At 42.6% G+C, this 20,280-nt stretch overlaps 1 protein-coding gene across 5 annotated transcripts in view; it reads left to right on the top strand.

The window, feature by feature from the left end:
- The first annotated feature begins 2,310 nt into the window (after positions 1–2,310).
- The window catches only part of Golph3 (golgi phosphoprotein 3), a 106,341-nt gene continuing 88,371 nt past the window's right edge, over positions 2,311–20,280 (top strand). For 2 of the 5 annotated variants that reach the window (XR_009590843.1, XR_009590842.1), the window contains exons 1-2: positions 2,313–2,813; positions 16,579–16,710. Coding sequence is in view for 3 of the 5 variants with exons in the window: in XM_060380444.1 (XP_060236427.1) it covers positions 2,589–2,813; positions 16,579–16,710 (357 nt within the window). In the remaining 2 variants the exon portion in view is untranslated. Of the gene's footprint in view, positions 2,814–16,578; positions 16,711–20,280 lie in introns of all 5 variants that reach the window. The other 3 variants (XM_060380444.1, XM_060380445.1, XM_021633735.2) reach the window with 3 other exon arrangements.

Genomic DNA, 20,280 nt, shown 5'->3' with positions numbered 1-20,280 from the left:
TTGAGGGGTGGGGCTAGACTCCCTAAAAATACTTGTTTCTTAAATCATCCTGTTTTCCCTTCCTTCCCGCCCCCCTTCACTTTTTCCTTCCCTGTCTTTTTTCTTTTCTCTGAGGTGATTTTGCAGTTTACACGGAAAAACTAGTGGAGAAACACCAGGAAAACGCAGGAGGAAAGCAGCAGCAGAATTAATATGAACTTTGAATTCGAAGCTTATGTACTGGCATATGGATGAACAGAGCCACAACGTAAGAGTTGTGGTTGCGGCTGGGGGCAATCAAGACAAGTATACCACTTCAGAATGGGCATGTGGGTTAGACCACATTTTATTCACTGGAAGATTCCTGAAGTTTGGGCCACGCTTGAGGAGCAGGTGATTAGGATTCACATTAACAAAACTGGGGCTGGGTGGTGGTGGCAACAGTGGTGCATGTCTTAGTACTTGTCCTTTGGAGGCAGGTGCAGGATAAATCCTGTTTCAGAAAACAAAAGCAAACAGACCAAAAATTATGGGTGATCACTCCTCAGGTGCTGCTCTCCTTTGCTGTGTTTTTTTTTTTTAAATTATTTAATTTTTATTTTATGTGCATTAGTGTGAAGGTGTCAGAGCCCTTGTAATTGGCATTACAGACAGTTGTGAGCTGCCATGTGGGTGCTGGGAATTGAACCAGGTTCTTTGGAAGAGCACACAGCGCTCTTACCTACTGAGGCATCTCTCCAGCCCCCATCCTTTACTGTTTTGTGTTGTGTGTGTATGTGTGTTATGTATGCTGGCCTTGCCTGTGCACTCACTTGTGGAGGCCAGAGGTTGACCTTAGGTACTCTCCTTGACTGTTTCACAAGTAAAGGATCTGTTTCAGGATCTGTTTTCAGCTCCATAGGGCTGGCATTACAGGCATGTACTGTTGTGCCCAGGAGTGCTGGGATTTGAACTTTGGCCCTCTAGCGCAGCAAGCAGGTTACTCACTGAGCCATTCACTCGCCCTCGTTGTTTCTGAGACAAGTTTTCTTACTGGAACCTAGGTGGTTGCCCATTTGGCTAGGCTCACCACTGGCAAGGAAACCTCCAGGAATCTGCCTCTGCCTTCCCCGAACCAGTTTCTAATTTGTCCTCAAGAACTTTACCCACTGACCACCTCCCCAGTGAGGCTTCACATTTTACCACATTTTAAAACCTCCACAGGAAAAGGAGCAACTAGTTGAACAGGCACAGCTTGCAGGCACAATTTTGTATTAACCTCATGAGTTGAATAATCAGTTAAGTCGCAAAGAAACATTTCAAGTCAGTTGGCAAAGAATTAGCAGAAAGATGAACAAAAAGATGATGACGTGAATGGGAGAAACTGGCTGATGGCAAACTGTTTTTGTAACAAAAAGAGAAGATAGCTTGGGGCTGTGGGTGATAGGACCTATTGTCCATTTAGGAGTTGAGACAACGTATTTATGGAAAAGATTCTGTTTAAACCTTGCTTACTCACTGCCTGTGGTTACTGTTTATTTTAAATGATGCTGGATGGATCTACGATACCGTTTCTGGACAATGTTTTCTCACAAGTTCCACCGTTCTGCTCCTCCAAATCCCTCTCGGGTTTGGCAGCTTTTCTTTTAACTTGATTTGCACAAACTGCCAAGCACGCCAAGGGGACTTAACCTAGTAATTACACCGCAAGACATTCATGCTACAGAGACGTGGCATGAAACTCAAGAGGTTTACTGTCGCCATAAAATGATCCTAAGGTCGGCTACACTAACCGTACAGTGCTCCCTACGCTCTGGCTAATTTACAGCCCCAGCCAGAGGTAGGAAATAAAAAGTTTTACAAACACAACTTGTCAGTTTGCTTAACCTCTCTACGCTAGAGCACAGTACACGAACACTTTTAGACGCCTGAGTGTAGATGGCTTCTTTTGAAGCCAGGGAGTTCCACAGGCAGAGACCCAACTCTTTCCTGCAGGTCGTGGGGACCCGGGTCACACTGGCTCAGCGCCTCCGAGGACTGACGGGGATGCTAAGGGCTCCGCGGGGCCCGCCCTCGCGTGGCCTCGGCTTCCGGGATCCAGGAGAAGCCTTGCTGGTCGCTGGCGCCAGGCCAGCTCCTGAGAGCGAAGTGAGATGCGGATGAGAGCGGGCCGGAGGGCCAACCCCGACCTCAGGTCCCGAGACTCAGGGACACTACCGCGCCCTGGGGGACCTGCCGCCCGCCGGGAGGGGAGACGGCTAGCCACTCCCCTCTCCACGCCGCTTCCGGCACCCCGGCCCCGCCCCGCGCCGGCGCTGCCACATCCTCCGGTGACGTCAGCGCGCGCCGCCATATTGGGAAGTGCCGCCGCCGCCGCCGCCTCCGCTGGGGATCCTGGGCTGTGTCGGGGGTCACAGCCGCCGGCGGAAGGTACCCCCGTGTGCCCTGCCGACGCTCGGCCCGCCGGCCTCGCCCAGACCCGGCTCCTCATGACTGCCTTCGGCCCCGCAGCCCACGGACATCGCCCCACCTCCGAGAATTAACACGGAAGCCCCCGGGGCCGGGGCCGTGAGGGAGAGCCGGCCGGTCCCGCGTCCCTGTCGGTCCGGCGCGGCGCCTCGGCCGGAGCCATGACCTCGCTGACCCAGCGGAGCTCGGGCCTAGTGCAGCGGCGCACCGAGGCCTCGCGCAACGCTGCCGACAAGGAGCGGGCGGCGGGCGGCGGCGGCGGCAGCGGCGAGGACGAGGCGCAGAGCCGCCGCGACGAGCAGGACGACGACGACAAGGGCGACTCCAAGGAAACGCGGCTGACCCTGATGGAGGAGGTGCTCCTGCTGGGCCTCAAGGACCGAGAGGTGCGGGCACGGCGGGCCGGGTGGGGTCGCGGCGGGGAGCCGGCCCGAGCTGGGCCCGGGTGGGCGCCGGCCGAGGCCGCACCTGCCCCTGGCTCGGGAGCCCCGCGTCCCCGAGCGCCCGGCTTGTCGCGAGGAATGTGGGAGTCGGCCCTCTCCAGCGAGGCCCTGTGTGTTCCAGACCCTCCCGGTCCCGAGCGCTTGGATTTTTCCTTCCTCTGTTCACACTCTGGTGTCGGAGCCTTGGCACTCTTTGCATTTCTTCTTCGCTTTCTTCCGCAAATGATCGCAGTTCCAACCCGAAGCTGCTTAAATAGATCCAAAGACTCGGGGCTTCCACCGCTCCCGAGGATTGAGTTTTTGCAGGTCCTGGGAGAGGTTCACGGATCTACTTGCTGTCGGCCTTTTTTAATAGTGTAAAACTTCAATAACGACTTGCTGTCGAGAATCAGCAAAGTTATTTTCTCGGGTATTGCTTAAAAGTCAATACAAAATTGTTATAAAACCTAGCAGTTAACTTTTGGGTGAACTTGGTTTGAGTTAGTATTTGCGGTTAGTCGATCCGTTGCCGCCTCAGTTTTGCCATTTTAAAGGAGGGCTTGTCGTAAAGTGCTGGGAATACCAAGTTTGCTATTTGATGAAAGGCCGCAAAGATTTAGATAGGCTTAAGTTGTATTCTGACTTTTGGAAAGGTCGTTTGCAACCCAAATATCCAGGGATTTTACCCATAGAAGTTGAAAATAATATTAGTGACCGTGTCTATAAAACATCTGGATTCCGACCTTGACGTTTAACTTCATTACACCCCTCCATCTATAAAATGAGTATTTTTAAAGATAGACTTGCAGGTTCGGGTGTTTCGTAAATCTTGTATGATGAGGTGGCCCGGAAGCTTGTTTCGCTTCAGTGTGGAAACTCTAGACAACCCATTTTGAGAGTCAGACAGAAAGGGATGGGTCTTGCTTTTAAGTAAGTTTTCACAATTCAAGGAGGAGGACAAAAAATCCATTTCATCCCTATAAAACAAATTTCTAGTTCCTCGAACTTAGTAGCGGCAGAAAGGTGAGTTTTTCCATGTACTGTTTGTGGTCCCTTGCTATTAGGGTCTATCCAGGGAGGTGAATCGTGATGGAACTGCTCACGTGCCTTAATGGCATTCAGCTTGAAGACACTTAATAGTCCTCTGGTTGTAAAACGGGCACAGTACCTGTTTAATTGTAGTTATAATGAAGAAAGCAGGTGGTGTGTGTGTTCGCTCGGTTGGTTTGTTGCGGGGTGAAAATCGTAGATGTTAGTGCCATTGTAATGCGATTTTAGAAAGTATTAGATATAGAAAGTGGGCTTCTTGGCAACACACATTTACTTATTTATTTTAAGTTCATCCCCGCTTTGAAATTAAAACAGATCTAAGAAAAGCAAAAAGAACACTACATTCCTGGGTTAGCATTTTGGTTCTGTATGGACAGAACTCTGTAAAGCTAAAACTTAAAAACTTGCTTTGGTATTGTCACACTGAGAAATAATGGTGAGAAAGTACCTTTTATTTTAGAGGTGTTACTCTGAATGTTTAAGCTAAAGCTGTCAACACTTACTTTTTTGTGATTGGTTCCTATGAAGACAATCTGAACTTTTTTTTTTTTTTTAATTTAATGCTACTATAACATTTTGTTATTTTTGTTTTTAAACAATTGAAGTTCTTTGCCAGGTGATTGAAACCATCTATTGTGATTATTTTGTATAAACAATCAGTGTACTTCATAAGTCGTGGTCATGGTTGTGGTTCAGCCAGACACTAATCGTTAGCATTTGGGGGGTGGGGAATTGTTTAAAAAATGTAGGCAAGTCCAAGAAGTGGGGATGTAGGGAACTGGGATTTTGCATTGCTTTCTTGGTGTTAGAGATTAGCTTGTATGAATGTATACATAGTGACCATTCCTATAAACTAATCATCTGTTTTTTGGGGGGAGGGTCCCCTTGTCCTTTTTTTTTTTTTTAAAGACAACGTCTTTGTACATAGTGTAGGCCGACTTCCAACTCCTGGTTTCCTGCCTCTGTTTCCCTAGTGCTAAAATTATAGGCTTGTTTTATACTTTTTCAAGGGTCAGGAGTTTTCCTACTTGTCCCTAGATACTTACGTCTGTATTAGATTTCACCTTGTTAAATTTGTTATTAACTAAAGTTCTAGGGCCTGGGAATATAGGTCAGTTGATAGAGTGCTTTGTATGAAGTTCTGAATTGGATTCCCAGCTCTGCATAAACTGGGCTTGGTGGCTTCACGCCTATAATCCCAGCACTTGGGAGGCCAGGATATTAGAAGTTCAGGGTCATCTGCACCTACATAGCAAGTTAGAGGAGAGCCTGGGCTGCATGAGATGCAGTTGGCTTCAGATTACTTACTTGGAATTTGTTCAAAGTTCTTGTTAGGTCTCAAACTCAGGAAAAATGGCTAACAGAGGTTGCTAACAGAGCAGACATTGGCTTACCTGTCCCTCTCAGCATCACCAATACCTGGAGTGTCCTGGCCTCTCAGCACTTTTCACCTAGCCCCCGAGCTTCATTGTTCTTCCCCCAGCTGTTTAACACAACCATTTTGGATATCCTGTCTGTTGCTCTCTCTCACTTTGTCTCCCGCCTCACTTTGGTGTCTTGACTCCTGGTTTCTCACTCTACCCCTTGGTCCTCCCACATGGACCCTTTCAGATGCCTCTGGCTGTTTACTCCCTCATGTCACCCTCTTCAACCCATACCTGGGAGTAGTCATAGCTTCATTTTTTTTTCATTCAGTTCTTAAAGTAGATTTTTTTTTTTTTTTTAATTCTTGTTGGCTTTTTCCTTTTCCGTAAAACAGCCATGCCTGGGGCTGTTTCATGGATTCTATACTTAAATCTGTGTGAAGTGTGGGGGATGTGATACTTAGAGGTCACTGCTAGGATGTCAAATAGGTTCACTCCTGAATTGAAATTAAGTAATTAGCAAAAGTTCTATGAATGATGATACACAGGGCAGGGCAGGTAGTGGATATTTATCTTTTCATTATTTATTTGAGTTTTTTTTCCCCCCTTAAAGCTGTTACTAGAGTAGTTTCAGGATACTTCAGTAAGAATTATTTTATATAACCAAAAAGTTGTATTAAAATAAATTTTCTTTTCTTATAGAAGTTAAATTTACGGTTCTCACACATACTGTTCCATCACTAACTGTAACTTGACCCCTTCAATACCTTTTAAATTACTTTATTAGTGGCAGATCTAAATACTTAAGGTTGGATTTGATTATTTCATTTACTTATCTATTTAAAGATTTATTTCATTTTATGTGTACGAACTTTTTTGCTCACATGTATGTGCATCTAATTTGTGTGCCTAGTGCCAAGGAGGCCAGAAGAGGGCATTAGATGTCTTGGAACTAGAGTTATAGATTGTTGTAAGCTGCTATGTAGGTACTTAAAGTTGGGTCTTCTGAAACAGTAGTTCTCTTAACCACTGGGCTACCTCTCCAGTCTCACGTAACTATTTAAAATGACCACTTTAATCTAGAGTATGGGGGCTAGGGAGATAGTGGGGTTGGTAAAGTATTTGCCACACAAACAGGAGGCTCTGAGTTTGTTCCCCAGCTCTCATGGTAAAGGCTGGGAGTGGTGTCACAAGTTGAGGTAGAGACTGGAGGTCCTGGACCAGCCATCCTAGACTATTCAGCAAGCTCCTCCGGACAGTGTGAGACCCTGTCTGAAAAAAAACAGGGTGGTTGGTATCTGAGGGCAACATTGAAGTTGACCTCTGGCCTCTCTGTGATCATATATGCACACATACCTGCACAAAAAAGGAAAAAGTTTGTTGAATAGAAGTGAAGCTTTGTAGTCCTTTGCTTTACATATTATCATACTATCATACAGAATTCTCATAAAAAGTGGGAAAATGGTCACTTCAAATGCTTAGGATTAAACTTTCGTGCCACTTATGATAAACACTTTACTGAACTTTCCAATTTTGTCTTGCTTGGGGAGAGGGTAGGACTTTCCATTGTGTTTAGCCCTGGAATTGCTCCTTTTTCTTATTTACTCACCCACCCACCCACTCACTCATTTTTGAGGCATGGTCTCTCCATGTAGCCCTGGCTGTCCTGGAACTCATTCTGTAGGTCAGGCTACCACCCTTGAACTCAAAGAGCTCCTGCTGCCTCTGTGTGCTGGGATTTAGGCTTATGCTATCACTGCCTGATAGGATTCCTTCTTTTTGTTACTGTGTTTTAGGGTCTCATGAAGGCCAGACTGTTTTCCTTGAACCCTCTTTGGATCCTACCTCTCCTCCCAAGTGCTAGGGTTACTGGCAGCTCTCGGATGGCTTCATCTTCTCCTATTCTTTTGTGTTAAGGGTAGGCTTGTAAATTCAGTTGTCTTCCTGAAGCTTGAGGAAAAGAGTAGTAGGCCGAAAAAGTGTTCCACCTTTTCAGAACAGAACTCCTGTGCAGCATGGTCTTAGAAATGGTTCTTTGAGTTTTACTCCTGGTCTGCTGGTGCTTTCTTTTTCTAGTGTGGTTTTTATTTATTCGGTCAACTAATTTTCTAAGTTTTAATAGCCGTTAGTAACATCTTTAAAGATAGCATATAATGCTTGTAAGAGCTCTAATGCAGTAACTGTTGAAAAGTACGTAGTGATTAGGTGGGTTTGTTTAGAGAAAGGATGGTATTTGGTTGGCTTCATATTTACTGTATAGCCTGGCAGTTCTTGAATCTGAGGTCTGTTCTTGAATTGGTGATTCCTCCCCCCCCCCAGGATTGAGATGACAGGTTGTGCTGCCAGATTTAGGAAGTTAAAAGGGTGGAACTGACTGTGTTGTTGTTATACTGTCTCCAAAAAAAATGAGTTCATTTTGAAATAACTTTTGGAATACTGTGCTTACCAAGATGTATAACTGTTTTGTCAAAAATGTACCTCTCTATATATGTAATTAATGTGAAACAGCCCTGCTCTTTAGTCTTTTTTCAGAATTTCAATATGTGCTGCAAGTTTGTAGTAATTAAAAATCTCATAAAAGCTTCAGAGTTTTGAATTTTATGATTCCTTTTCTAATATTAATTATATTCCCTTGATATTTTTGAAGGGTTTGAATTTTTACCTCTTTAAGCTGAGTATAAAATTTATAGCCTGTATAAAAAGTAAGCTGGAAAAATTACAGCCTGTTAGTGTGCTACAGAACTGCAGTGTAACTTGTGTATACACTACAGTATTATAATGTAGCATGCACTGACATAGAGACTTAAAAGGGATGTTTTATAACGGGCTGGGGGACAGCTCAGGGATACAGTGCTGGCTGTGCTAGTGGAGGGTCTCAGTTTGGGCACACAGAACACTTTATGAGTATAAAGCTGGGTCTGGCCAAGACCCTCCTGTAATTCCAGTGCTCCTGAGTCAAGGTGGGTGCTAGAGACAGCATTCCTGGAAGCTTTCAGGCTGACTAGCCTGATGTGTGCAGCAGTGAACAACAAAAGACACAGTCTGAAGAGAGGTGGGAAGGAGTCCAGTGAAGATGGCTCGGCTGAACCAACTCCAGCAAGTTGTGCTCTGACCTACAATGAAGTGGTATTTGTGTATTTGTGTCCCCTGCAAGATAACACACGGAAGGAAATCTGGATGGTAGAAAGCAAGGGCTGACATTTTGAGTTCGGTGTTGGAACTGCACAAACTGGCACAGCCACATTCACACACATACATGAAGTAGGGAAATAGAACATGGTATAGTAGGACTGCCTTTTATTGTTTTGATGCTGCTAAACAAGTGGCGCTTTACAACCAGAGTGTACATATATATCTTAAACTTAGTAAATTGTATTTTGTTTACTTGTTTACTTTATTAGAGAAATTGTTCACTTGATGTTAACAGATGTAGTTTAGAAATTTTGCTTCCACAGTTGACTATCTCACCTTGACATATAGCTGTGACTCAGTAAATAATCTAAGTAAATCATACGTACACTTAATGTGGTAAAATTTTTCTCAAGAGTTGAACACTGGTTTTGGAGATCATCTTGGAAAGATCTCTTCCTTTCATGTATAGAGAATTTAGACATCCAGTAAGTAAAATACAGTATAGTCCATGTTATATTTCATGAGGAAAGAGATAATTGGATGAGGAAAATAGGTGGAGAGACACTGAAATTTCTTACACATTTGCACTTAGGTCACCTTAGAAGCTCTTTTCTGTTTTTAGTGTTTGTGGTGATGAGGTTGGCACCAAGGGCCTTGGTACCCTACTCCTACCTCCATGGTCTAAGCTACGTCCCCAGCCCTAGAAGTCATTTTCCATGAAAAGGAGCAGTGGGACACACCTGACAACTTGGGTTAGTATGTGAATTCTAGAAAGTTATGAGTTAAAAATTTAATAGTCATTTTGGTGACCATGTGAAGTTAATTTTCTGTATCTGCCCATTTCTGGCTGTTTGAGAAAGACTAGAGGTTGAAGGGCTTACAATCAGCTTCTGGTAGTTACTGTCACTTGGAATTCATTTCTTTGATAGGCCTAAACTTGGGGCTTTCTGCCTGCTGCAGATACTCTTAAGGGTTCTACATCTAAACGACCATCCATGCCCTACTCTGTTTTCTTTCTTTTTTATTTAAAGATTTATTTTATGAGCAAGAGTGTTTTGTCTGCATGTATGTATGTGCAGTGTGTGTATGCGGTGTGCGCTCGGAGATCAAGATATCCAGAGCATCAGGTTTTCTGGAGGGTTCTGAACAAGCATGTGGGTGTTATGAACCAAACCTGGGTCTTCTGCAAAAACAGGTGATTGTAACCACTAAGCCATCTCCCTGCCCATTTCAGTTTCTTAAATACAAATGTTAGTTTTCTACCATAAAGAAAGATCAGAACTGACATGAATTTAAGTTTAGTCATTGAGTAGGGTTTGCCAGTTTCTGAGGTTAAACAGGTGGTCACATTCCCAGTTCACCCAGATAGGGCACGCCTGTGTCAGTCCCCTTGCTAGGTGCTGAGGGTTCTTAGCTTTTTTAGCTTCTAAGGGGCATTCAGTCTACATAGAAGATAGTTTTCTAGATGATTTCAATATAATTGGATACCAACTTTAGAGGAAATAGAAGGTGTAGATTAGGGACTAGGGAGGTGCTGGCATAAAAGAACCATCATTAGGGGCTGGAGAGATGGCTCAGCAGTTAAGGTCAGTGCTCTTCCAGAGAACTTGGGTTCAAATCCAGGCACCCACATGGCAGCTTACAACTATCTGTAAAGATCTGACACTTTGACACAGATAATACATGCAGGAAAAACACCAATGAACATAAAATAAAGGTTAAAAAAGTTAAACATCTTAAGGAAACAATTTAAAAAGCAAAAAAAGAAAAAAAAAAGAAAAGGTGTGGGGGCGCATGCTTGTAATCTCAGCACTGGGCAGCAGATGGAGGCAGTTCTCTCTTGAGTTCAAAGCCAGCCTGGTCTACAAAGTGAGTCTAGGACAGCCCTGCTTCGAAGAACCAAACCAAACCAAACAAAAAACATCACTAAAGGCAGCTTTGGAGAGGAGAGGCTTTATTTCAGCTTATAATTGCAGTCTGTCATGAAGGGAAGTCAGGACAGAAAATTTGGGCAGGGCGCATGGGTGGGGGATGAGATACAGCATGGGACGCTGGCTTGTTCCTCTTGGCTTTGTCAGTTTGCTTTCTTGTACACCCCAAGACCACCTGCTAGGGATGGCATCACTCAACAGTAGTCTGAGCTCTTTCACATCAATCATCAATCAAAACAAAAAATACCCTACAGGTTTGCTCTATCAGTCTATAGCTGATTCTTTTGGGGCCTTTTTCTCAATTTAGGCCCTCTTTCTCTGGTAGCTGTGGTTTGTGTCAAGTTTATAAAGAAACAACACAAACTATCCATGGTTTTTTAGTTGGGAGAGCTAAATGTTTTTGAATTCTTAGACCTCGTGGTTTCCTGGGCAAAATAGACCTCTGTCTGTGGTCTGTCTCATAACCTGTTATGGGACCTAAGGGGTGCTTTATTAGGCTAAAAAAATGCTGTTGCTTTTGACTGATGCTTGATATTCTCCTTCATTTTCACCCTTTCATTGCTGGGGAATAAAACTCTGACCTTGAGCCTGTTAAGCAAGTGCTTTACCACTGAGCCCAGCTTTTATTATTGTCCTTATAATAATTTGGTGAATATTTGACTCATTCAGTTACTCACTAACTATGCCTTTTCACTGAAACTCAGCATGTGTGCATGCGTGCGTGTTTGTATGCATTTGTTCGTGTGTGTGTGTGTGTGTGTGTGTGTAACCCCCCACCCCCCGAATCCCAGACCATCTGGGCTGGGAAATCTGGAAACCTGAAGTATTTTTGGTTTCTTTTCCCTAGGTTTAAGCCCAGAGTCTGTGATTATTATTTCTCATCTACAGAATGCTGTTCACTCTCCTGAGATATCAGGAGCCCCCAAACTTCCAAAATCAGTGGCTTTTCTGGCAGCTGTATTGTAAAGTGCTGGGTGTAGTTGGCAGGCAGTGAGTCTTACTTCCTGATGCCTTCTGCTTCCAGGACAGACAGCATGTGAGGTTCCTGGCCTTTTCTGGCCCTTGTAATCAGTTCTTCCCACATTTTGACCTTATTTCCTCTTTGTGGTGCTTTGTTTTTTAGGGGAAGAGAATATCCTTAATACCTTCAAGGTCAGAATCTTCACAGAAGGTGGTTAGGGCAGGATTCTACAACCTTTAAGAATTATTTAAGAAACATCTTCTGTATTTGTATGTGTGTGAGTGTGTATGAAATGCTGTATGGAGGTCAGAGGACAACTTGTGGGAGTTGGCTCTCTACTTTCATCATGTGGTTTTCGGGGATCAGACTAGGCTTACCAGGTCTTGGGTGACAAGTGCTTTTACCTACTGTTTTTTGTTGAGACAGGGGTTCTGTTAGCCCAGGCCAGCTTCCAGTTCTGTGTGGCAGAGGATGTCCATGAACTTGTACTCCTGCTGTTTCCTCTTCTGGAGTACTGGGATTGCAGGCACTGTCCACCATCCTTGGTTTATGTTGTACATTTGGGATAGGCAAATCTCCCAACTCCGTTCTGGTCCACGAAGCTTTAAAATTAATGTATATGTGCGCGCGTGTGTGTATATATAATGTATATATACATATACATTATTGTTACTTACATACACATTACTGTTATACACACACACATATATATACACACACACATAGTGTAAGTAACAGTAATTAATAATAATAAAAAAGGCCATGAATTTGAAAGAGTAAGGAGAGGTGTTTGGGATGGCTTTGAGGGAGGAAAAGAAAAGGGGAAAATTATGTAATTGTATTATCTCTAAAATAATTTAAAGAATTAATGTTTAACTGTGTGTGATGGGGAAGATCAACCCGCTATAATCTGACTGGCCGCCAAGCTCTCAGGATCCACTGTGCTAGGGTTCCGTGCACACCTGGCCATCCTGGCTTTTATATAGATCCTACATATTATTTGAACTCAGGTCCTTGTGCTTTTACAGTAAGCATTGTTACCCACTGAGCTATCTCCCTAGTCCCTAATTTCCCCCCTATTTCCATATTTAAAATTTTTACAATGCTGAGGATTGAACTCACAGAATTAACATACTGCTAGGCAAGTCCCTGTCAGGGAACTGCACCCTTAGCTCCTCTTCTAGGCCTTATTTTGAGACTGTTGCCTAGGCTGGTTCCAAATCTTTGGTTCAAGTGATCCTTGTGTTTCAGACTCTTTGGGTGTTTAGGCTCCAGGTGCTCTGTGCACTTATGCTTGGAGATATTTGAGCCCAGTGAGGTACGGGCCGTGACTTAACAGATATGAAACAAATATTTTAGACAGGGTACACGAGAAGAACCTAGATGAGAAAATAGGTGATCTTACTCAAATGTAAAAGCAAATAAAAATTGTGTGAAAATAACATTTATGATGGAGATTGTATGTGGAATAATGAACATGAAAATTTATTGGCACAGAATGTTAAAAGCTGGTATTGATATTGGAAGCAATGTGGGCTTTGAAGACAATGATACTATAAACAGGATTTTTAAAACATGTGAGAGTAGAAAGGAGTGGAAACTGGATACAGCAAAATCATTGGTCTTGGCATTACTAAAAATGTTTACAGTTTATTTCTCTGTGTGTGCATGCATACGTGCATCATGGTATGCATTTAGAGGTCACATTGCAATGTAAAAATGGGTTCTCTCCACCATGTGGCTCTCAGGGTATCAGGTTTGTAAACACCTACCTCACTGATCTGAAATTATTAGAATTTGCAGAATTTGGTGCCAATATATTAGACCTGCATTTATGTCTGTACCACATACATGCAATATCACAAAAGAGTAAAAGAAGCAATTACTAAGATTTTGCTGTTACTATAGCTTATGGGAGAGATGTGGGACAGATGAAAAAAGATGATGGGGTTAAGTTTAAGTCATGAGAATAGTAAAACTAGGCCTTTTAAACAAAATACAAGTAAACTGTATATTTAGGAAAGTATAGATTACAAACAAATAAGAAATAGGGCTAGAAACATGGCTCTGCAGTTAAAGGGTTCTTGCTGCTTTTCCAGAGCACTTCTTTACTAATACAGTATTTGTCTTCTCACTGTCAAACTTTGCGCCAGCCACTTTCCCCAGACATATTCCAGTGGGGTGGGAGTAACAGAAAAGTGGACATAGAGGGCAGGTGAGACACGAGAGAAGCAACTGTGGGAGATGGAAGTGGAGACAGCTGCTTCTTCTAGATAGGAGGACGAGAAAGTCTAACGTTAGGCATAAGAACCCATTGCTTCTCAAGGAAGTCCAGATGTGAGTAGAAGAGCTCGTTTGAATTCCCCCAGACCAGCTTCAGAGCCAGTCATCCAAGTGTGACAGCCCCCATCCCAGTGAACTTGGCTGCTTTGTTAATTTCTCTTGAAATGGTGTTGGTTGGTTGGTTAGGAAGCTGTGGCTAGGGATGAGTGAGGTCAGAGGATGTGGGACTGTCAAGCTGCCGAGGCTCTTAATTTTGAGTGTTTGTCAGTTCAGTACCACTGCAGACACCAAGGAGATTGTAGAGGTGAACTTGGAGCAGGCATACCTTTTAGGGGGTGAGGGGACCAAGGCAGGAGAGCTGTTCCTAGAGAAGAAGAGCTACTTACTTTTTTTGAGAGTCTCACTTTGTAACTCTGGCTGACTTGGAACTTGCTTTATAGACCAGGCTGGCCTCAGAGTCACAAGGATCCATCTTACTCTGCCATCATAATGCTGTGATTAAAGAAGTGCACTTCATCCCTGGCCCTTATTTTTAAATGTGTGTGTCTGTCTCTGCGTTTCATACATTGAGTGTAGGCACCTTTGGGTGGCTACAGGTGTTGGATCCTCTTGTAACTGGAGTTATAGTCTCTTGTGAGTGGCTTGATGTAGATACTGGGGCCCAAACTCAGGTCCTGTAGAAAAGCAGCATGTGCTCTTAACCACTGTGCCATTTCCTCAGCTCTTCTCTGCTGGGAATTAAAATCTGGTTCCTGGAAGGTTACATACAATATTCTGCAAGTTGTTACATGCATACAGTAGATAAAAGTGATCCAATCTCAAAAAGTTTGGCAAATACTGAATTTATTTACTTTTAGGTTGTTTTTGTTGTTTTGTTATAAGTGACAAGTTTAGTGTCTTTGTACATACATTTTTCTATTCATGCTATTTTGTAATGTAACTTAAGATCTATAGAATTGTGTCAAAGGATTTGCATTTCTTTTTCATTTTCTCTCTCCCCTCCCACCGCCTTTGCTTAAAATTGAGACAGGGTCTCACTGTGTAGCCCTGGCTGGCTTGTAATTTTCTATATAGACAAGGCTGGCCTTGAACTCGCAGAGATGCCCTTGCCTCTGTCTCCTGACTGCTGGGGTTAGGATAGGAACATTTAAAAAAAAATGATGGCGGTGGTAGTAGTGGTGGTGATTAGGGTTAGAGAGATGTTAAGCTTATGCTGCTTTTGCAGAGGACCTGGGTTAGGTTTCTAGCACCCACATAACCATTCACAACCATCTGTAACTCGAGTTCCAGGGTATCCAGTGCCCTCTTCTGGCCTCATCAGGCACAAGGCACATATGGTGCACACATGTACTTGCCGCTGAAAACTTGCATACACATGAATTAAAAATGAAAATAATGCTTAAAACACAAACCTGTATTTATGTGTTCATAACATTTTAAGTTCAGGTCATATTTCATTTATATTATTTTGTATCTTATGTAAAATATGGGTCAAGGACATTTCCCATATTGCATGTATTTGTATAATACATGGAAAGTCTTAGAACAACTGGTTGTTGTGTCTCTTTAGACCTTCAGAGTACGTTTATGCTGTATCCCACTGTGCGTGGCCAACTCTCAAGTAAGGGATCTGGGCTAGTGGGGAGGCTTCTTGTAGTTGACACCTTTGAGGGCCCAGTACATACCGCCCCCTTTCCCACTTGAACCAAACCACATGAGAGCAAAAAAAGCAGGCAGTTGGAGATCCACACCAGTGATGGTCATTACTGACAAAAATCGGGGTTGGAGGTGGGGTTTTTTTAGATGTACATTGTAATCTTCTCTCCTAACATTGACCCTGAAACTGTCTGAGGTGGGGATGACTGTGTCTTTGGATATGTCCCCTTGCCTTATTTGTTGTGGTACAGTTCATTCTTTAAATGGGCTCCCTGACTGTTGAGGGAGTCAACTTTAGTTTTATACAGCAGTGTGAGGTCTGCCCTGAAGACTGGCAGTTTGCTTTTGTCTGGGACCCTGAGGATCCTGAGATTGATTGGCATAGGACGCTGCAGTCAATTATCTTAGCAGCAGTCACTCTGTTAAAGAAGTTGCTGCTTATGGGGAATTAGTAGTTTGTAAAGAGAGCTGGACAGTATAGTGACCTGCTCAAACTTTTAATGTGCCATCTCACCTGACCATTACAGTATGTTAAGGTCTCTCTGGCATGCTCTGTTGTAGGCTTTGTCCTATTTTGAACCCATTCCATGCCTAGATTCTTTTGTGTTGGGGGAAGTACATAACTCATTTTATCTCGGAATGTCTGCCCTTCCCAACATTACTTTTTAGGACAAAGGGACTAATTATGAAATTGTAATGCCTCAGTTGTTCAGTCTTCTGAGCTTAGGTAGGAGTTGCCTTGTACACGATGAATGAGACAAGGGCACTGGTCCTGGTTTGTTTTGCTTCTAGGAATGAGAATTGGGTACTGCCTGAATTTACCATAGACCTTTTGTTTCCTTACAACTGTGTGTGCAACTACAAACAGGTTTTTCAGTAAACAGCACAATCCCGGGACTTATATTGTGATCAGATAACTTGTAACATATGTCTGGTGCCCAAGGAGTCCAGAAGAGGCCATTGGGTCCCTGGGAACTGTAGTTCTGAGCCTCCATGTGGGTGCTGGGACCACTGGTTCTATGTAAGGGCAGTAAGTACTCTTAATCTCTGAGCCATTTCTCCAGTCCTGACCTTGAACTCTTGAGCAATTAGAATACTCCATATCCCCAGTGCTAGAATTATAGGTATATACTGCCCTGCCCTGCCCAGCCTGACCTCTAAAGTTAATTTTTGTTTATCCATATGTAAGAATATATAGTAAAAAGACAACCCTCCCCCAGATCCTAGATTAACAGTATACTAATTGTGCAATTTTAGTGTTTTGTTGTAAAAAGACACTTGTGGCTTTGGCTAAAGCTATTTCTACTTTTGGCTTAAGGTAAATTATCTGTTTTGTTTTCTTTGTTCTTTAGGGTTATACATCATTTTGGAATGACTGTATATCATCTGGATTACGTGGCTGTATGTTAATTGAATTAGCCTTGAGAGGAAGGTTACAATTAGAGGCTTGTGGAATGAGAAGAAAAAGTCTTTTAACAAGAAAGGTAAGAGGACTTTTAAAGAATAACCCTTTTATAACAAGTTGTTCTGTATAAATGCTTTAAAATATTTAAATAGTTTAAAATTTGTCTTTATTGGATTTTATTCTTGGTTTTTTGGTTCTTTGCATATGTAACAGTTGTCATTCACTGTTAGGATTGATGACCATTACATTACATTAAAAGAAAAAGTCTTTTAACAAGAAAGGTAAGAGGACTTTTAAAGAATAACCCTTTTATAACAATTTGTTCTGTATAATAGCTTTAAAATATTTAAATAGTTTAAAAATTGTCTTTATTGGATTTTATTCTTGGTTTTTTGGTTCTTTGCATATGTAACAGTTGTCATTCACTGTTAGGATTGATGACCATTACATCTTAGGAAGATGGCCATTTTTATTTGCTTCTGAAAAAAGTAATGAGTTTGAAGATCTTGAAACAACTTAAAAACCAGGAGTTTTGTGGAACTCAATTACTTACAGGACGTTAATCTTTTTGTAAGACTGTCATTGACTTTTACCTCTTCCCACTGGTGAAGGTGTTTGTAGGTGCTTCTGTGGTAGAACAGAAATGTATATGCTAAGTTTTGCATTTTTAACTTCAGCCTCAGATATTTAAGATTGTTTCTCTTCCAGTCTGCTTTAATGCTTTGGACATGGTATTTCAAAACCATTTTTCCTTTAGTAATTGTGTTATATTGTAAATCTGAAAGTTAAGCTAGAACCAAACATCTCATTGTCACTAGTTTTTTTTAAGGCAGGATTTCTCTGTGTAGCCTTAGCTGCCCGGGACTCACCTTGTAGACCAGGTTGACCTTGAAATCACAGAGTGCTGGATTACAGGTGTGCACCACCCACCTGGCTGCTGTTTAGCGTCTTAAAACAGTCTTTACTTTTTAACCAAGGCTGACCTGGAGCTCACTGTGCAGCTCATGCTGTCCTTGACCTACAGGGTCTTCTGCTTGCGTCTTCAGAGCACTAAGATTACAAGCCTGTGCCTTCATTTCTTATTCTGACCACTGTCTGACTGATAAATCCAGAGAATGATGATTTGATAAGAAGGAAAGGCATTAATGTGTTGCTGGAAATTATATGCTAGGTTGGAGTGAATGAAGCACACAGTGAATGCTTCTGTAGCATGTGTGGGGCTCTGGGTTTGAGCTTGGTGCAGGGTGAGTAGGGCGACAAGGGCGTGTTTGTTATTTTGAGTCAGGGTCTTGTTAGGCTGAATTTAGGTCCTCTTGACTTAATCTCTTGAACTGCCGATATTACAGGATAACACCATAGAAGGCTGTTATTGTAGTTAACAATAAAATATATACACAGGAAACTTTTCATTAGGGTCCTAACCAAAAGCAAAAAGAGTGTGCTAAAAAGTGTCAGTTTGGGGGCCTGGGGAGATGGCTCAGCGGTTAAGAGTGCTGGCTGCTTTTCCACAGGGTCTGGCCTTCAATTCCCAGCACCCACATGGCAGCTCACAATTGTCTGAAACTAGTTACAGGCAATCTGACATCCAGCCATACATGCGGGCAAAACACCAATTCATATAAAAAAAAAATTTCCATCAGTTTCATGTTGTGCATGAGCAAGAGCCATAGACTGGCAATCACCTGTTCATGTATTTGGTGTGTATTTGGTGTTTAAGTGCATCATGCACTGTGCTAGATTCTGGTATACAGTTGTGGTCAGGAGAAATCGTTCCCCAGCTGTATGGGCTTATTAAGTCAGTCCAGTTCTGAGTGATGTGAAGTAGATAATGTTGGAAAAATACTCTATATGATTTAATAAGTTAATATTTAAAAGCAATTGTTGATTTAATTAAGATAGTACATATAGTTAGCTAACAATGTAGCTGTTCTTCCTGGTTCTTTAGTTCTCTTCCTGAAAGCCAACTATTTTATTAGTTTTTTTTTTTTTTTTTTTTTTTTAAGACAGGTTCTGTGTAGTCCTATCTGACCTGGAGCTTGATACATATACTAGGCTGCCCTCGAACTCATGGAGACCTTCCTGCCTTTACCTCCCGAGTGCTGTAATTAAAGTCACCTTAACAAATGACCACAATCTTAGTGGCTTTAAGCAACAAAGAATTCTGTGTTGGAGGCCAGTGAGGGGATGTAATTCTGTTGTGTTTTTTGAAGGCTCTAAGGGAGAATCTGCTTGTATCAGGGTTTGGTTGTTTTACTCTTGTTCCTTAGCTTCTGTCCACATCTGTGCTTATGGCCTGCCTCATGTCACTGCTGCACAACTGACCTTGGGCCTCTCTGTTATAAGACTGCAGCTCCCACAGGGTTTCTTGTTTTGTGAATCTAATCTTTTCTATTCAATCTTCAGGGCCTTTTTGAAATCTTCTATCTATATGAAGCATTTCCTCAGAGTTCTTGTTTCATCTTCTTTCCATCTCTTCTGAATTTATTGAAGTAGAGCCTATTTATTTAGAAGCCAAACATATTCTTGAAAATTTTAAAGGAGTTTAGAACTTGTTTGAATCTCTGATTAGTTTTGAGCAGGGGCAATGAAATGTAGTAAGATTTACCTCCTGAAGAGCTCAGTATGGGACACGGGGCTGAAAGGGCCAGGAAGTGTTGCCTTCATGCACTCACAGTCTCACAGCAGCTGTGGTCACCTGTTCAAGGTGAAGACAATGCAGCACTGCAGTGTGGATTGGAGAGGTGGAGCAACTGATGGCTGGGGAGGCTGCCTGTGTGTAGCTACTGCTAGGCTGCCCACACTCTGACGGGTAGCCTCACACCCGTATTCTTACAGGCAGCACTAGGCAGAGGCAGTGTGCTATTTAAAAGTAACTGTGTGTGTGTGTGTGTGTGTGTGTGTGTGTGTGTGTGTGTGTGTGTTGCATTGAGGTGAGAGGGGAGCTGTTGGTGGGGAGGGGATGTGAAAAATTTAGGTTGGATATGATCAAGTTACATTGTATATATGCTATGAAATTATCAAAGAATAAAAGCATACATAAAACATTTAAAAAGTTTAAGTTTTTAAGGCCTGGAGTCAGGAGATTACAAGTGAAAGATGGTCAGACTTGTGGGCTGAAATCCTGGCAAAGATAATGAAAGAAATGACACATGTGAGAAAGGGCTAGAGCAGAACCTAGAAAAAAATTATCTACCCATATTTTGGTTGTTCTGCTTCTGATAGATCACTTGGCTCAAAGCGAGGTATTTGAGCGAGGTAGACGATGAGGCTAGATCCTGGCCATGTGAAGAGTGGGAGAGAGTGGGAGGAGGAATAAGTGGGTCACATGCCTAAAGCATCACAGACTTAGGATTCTTTTCTCTTGAAGTTCTTTTTCTCTCCCATAAGCCTTGGTCTAACTCGGCACCACAGAATGAACATTATGTATCTGCACTGCCCAGTATAATAATCATGCTGCTTTCATAGGTTGATCTGGACTGTCAAAACACAATGGAGTTTTAAAAACAGTATTGGTGAAAATACTAAATACCTCAGTCTTCAAACATCTATTATGGTCTAGTTTTGGCCATACTGGATTAAATCCAATATTTAAAAAGTCACTTTTTCCCTTCTTAAATCTTGGCATTATGGTTGTATATTTTTCTTGTGT

The sequence above is a fragment of the Meriones unguiculatus genome, chromosome 3 (genome assembly GCF_030254825.1).
Source record: "Meriones unguiculatus strain TT.TT164.6M chromosome 3, Bangor_MerUng_6.1, whole genome shotgun sequence".
NCBI lineage: Eukaryota > Metazoa > Chordata > Mammalia > Rodentia > Muridae > Meriones > Meriones unguiculatus.
Note: the sequence above shows the minus strand (reverse complement) of the source record. Positions and strands in the feature narration are given on the sequence as shown.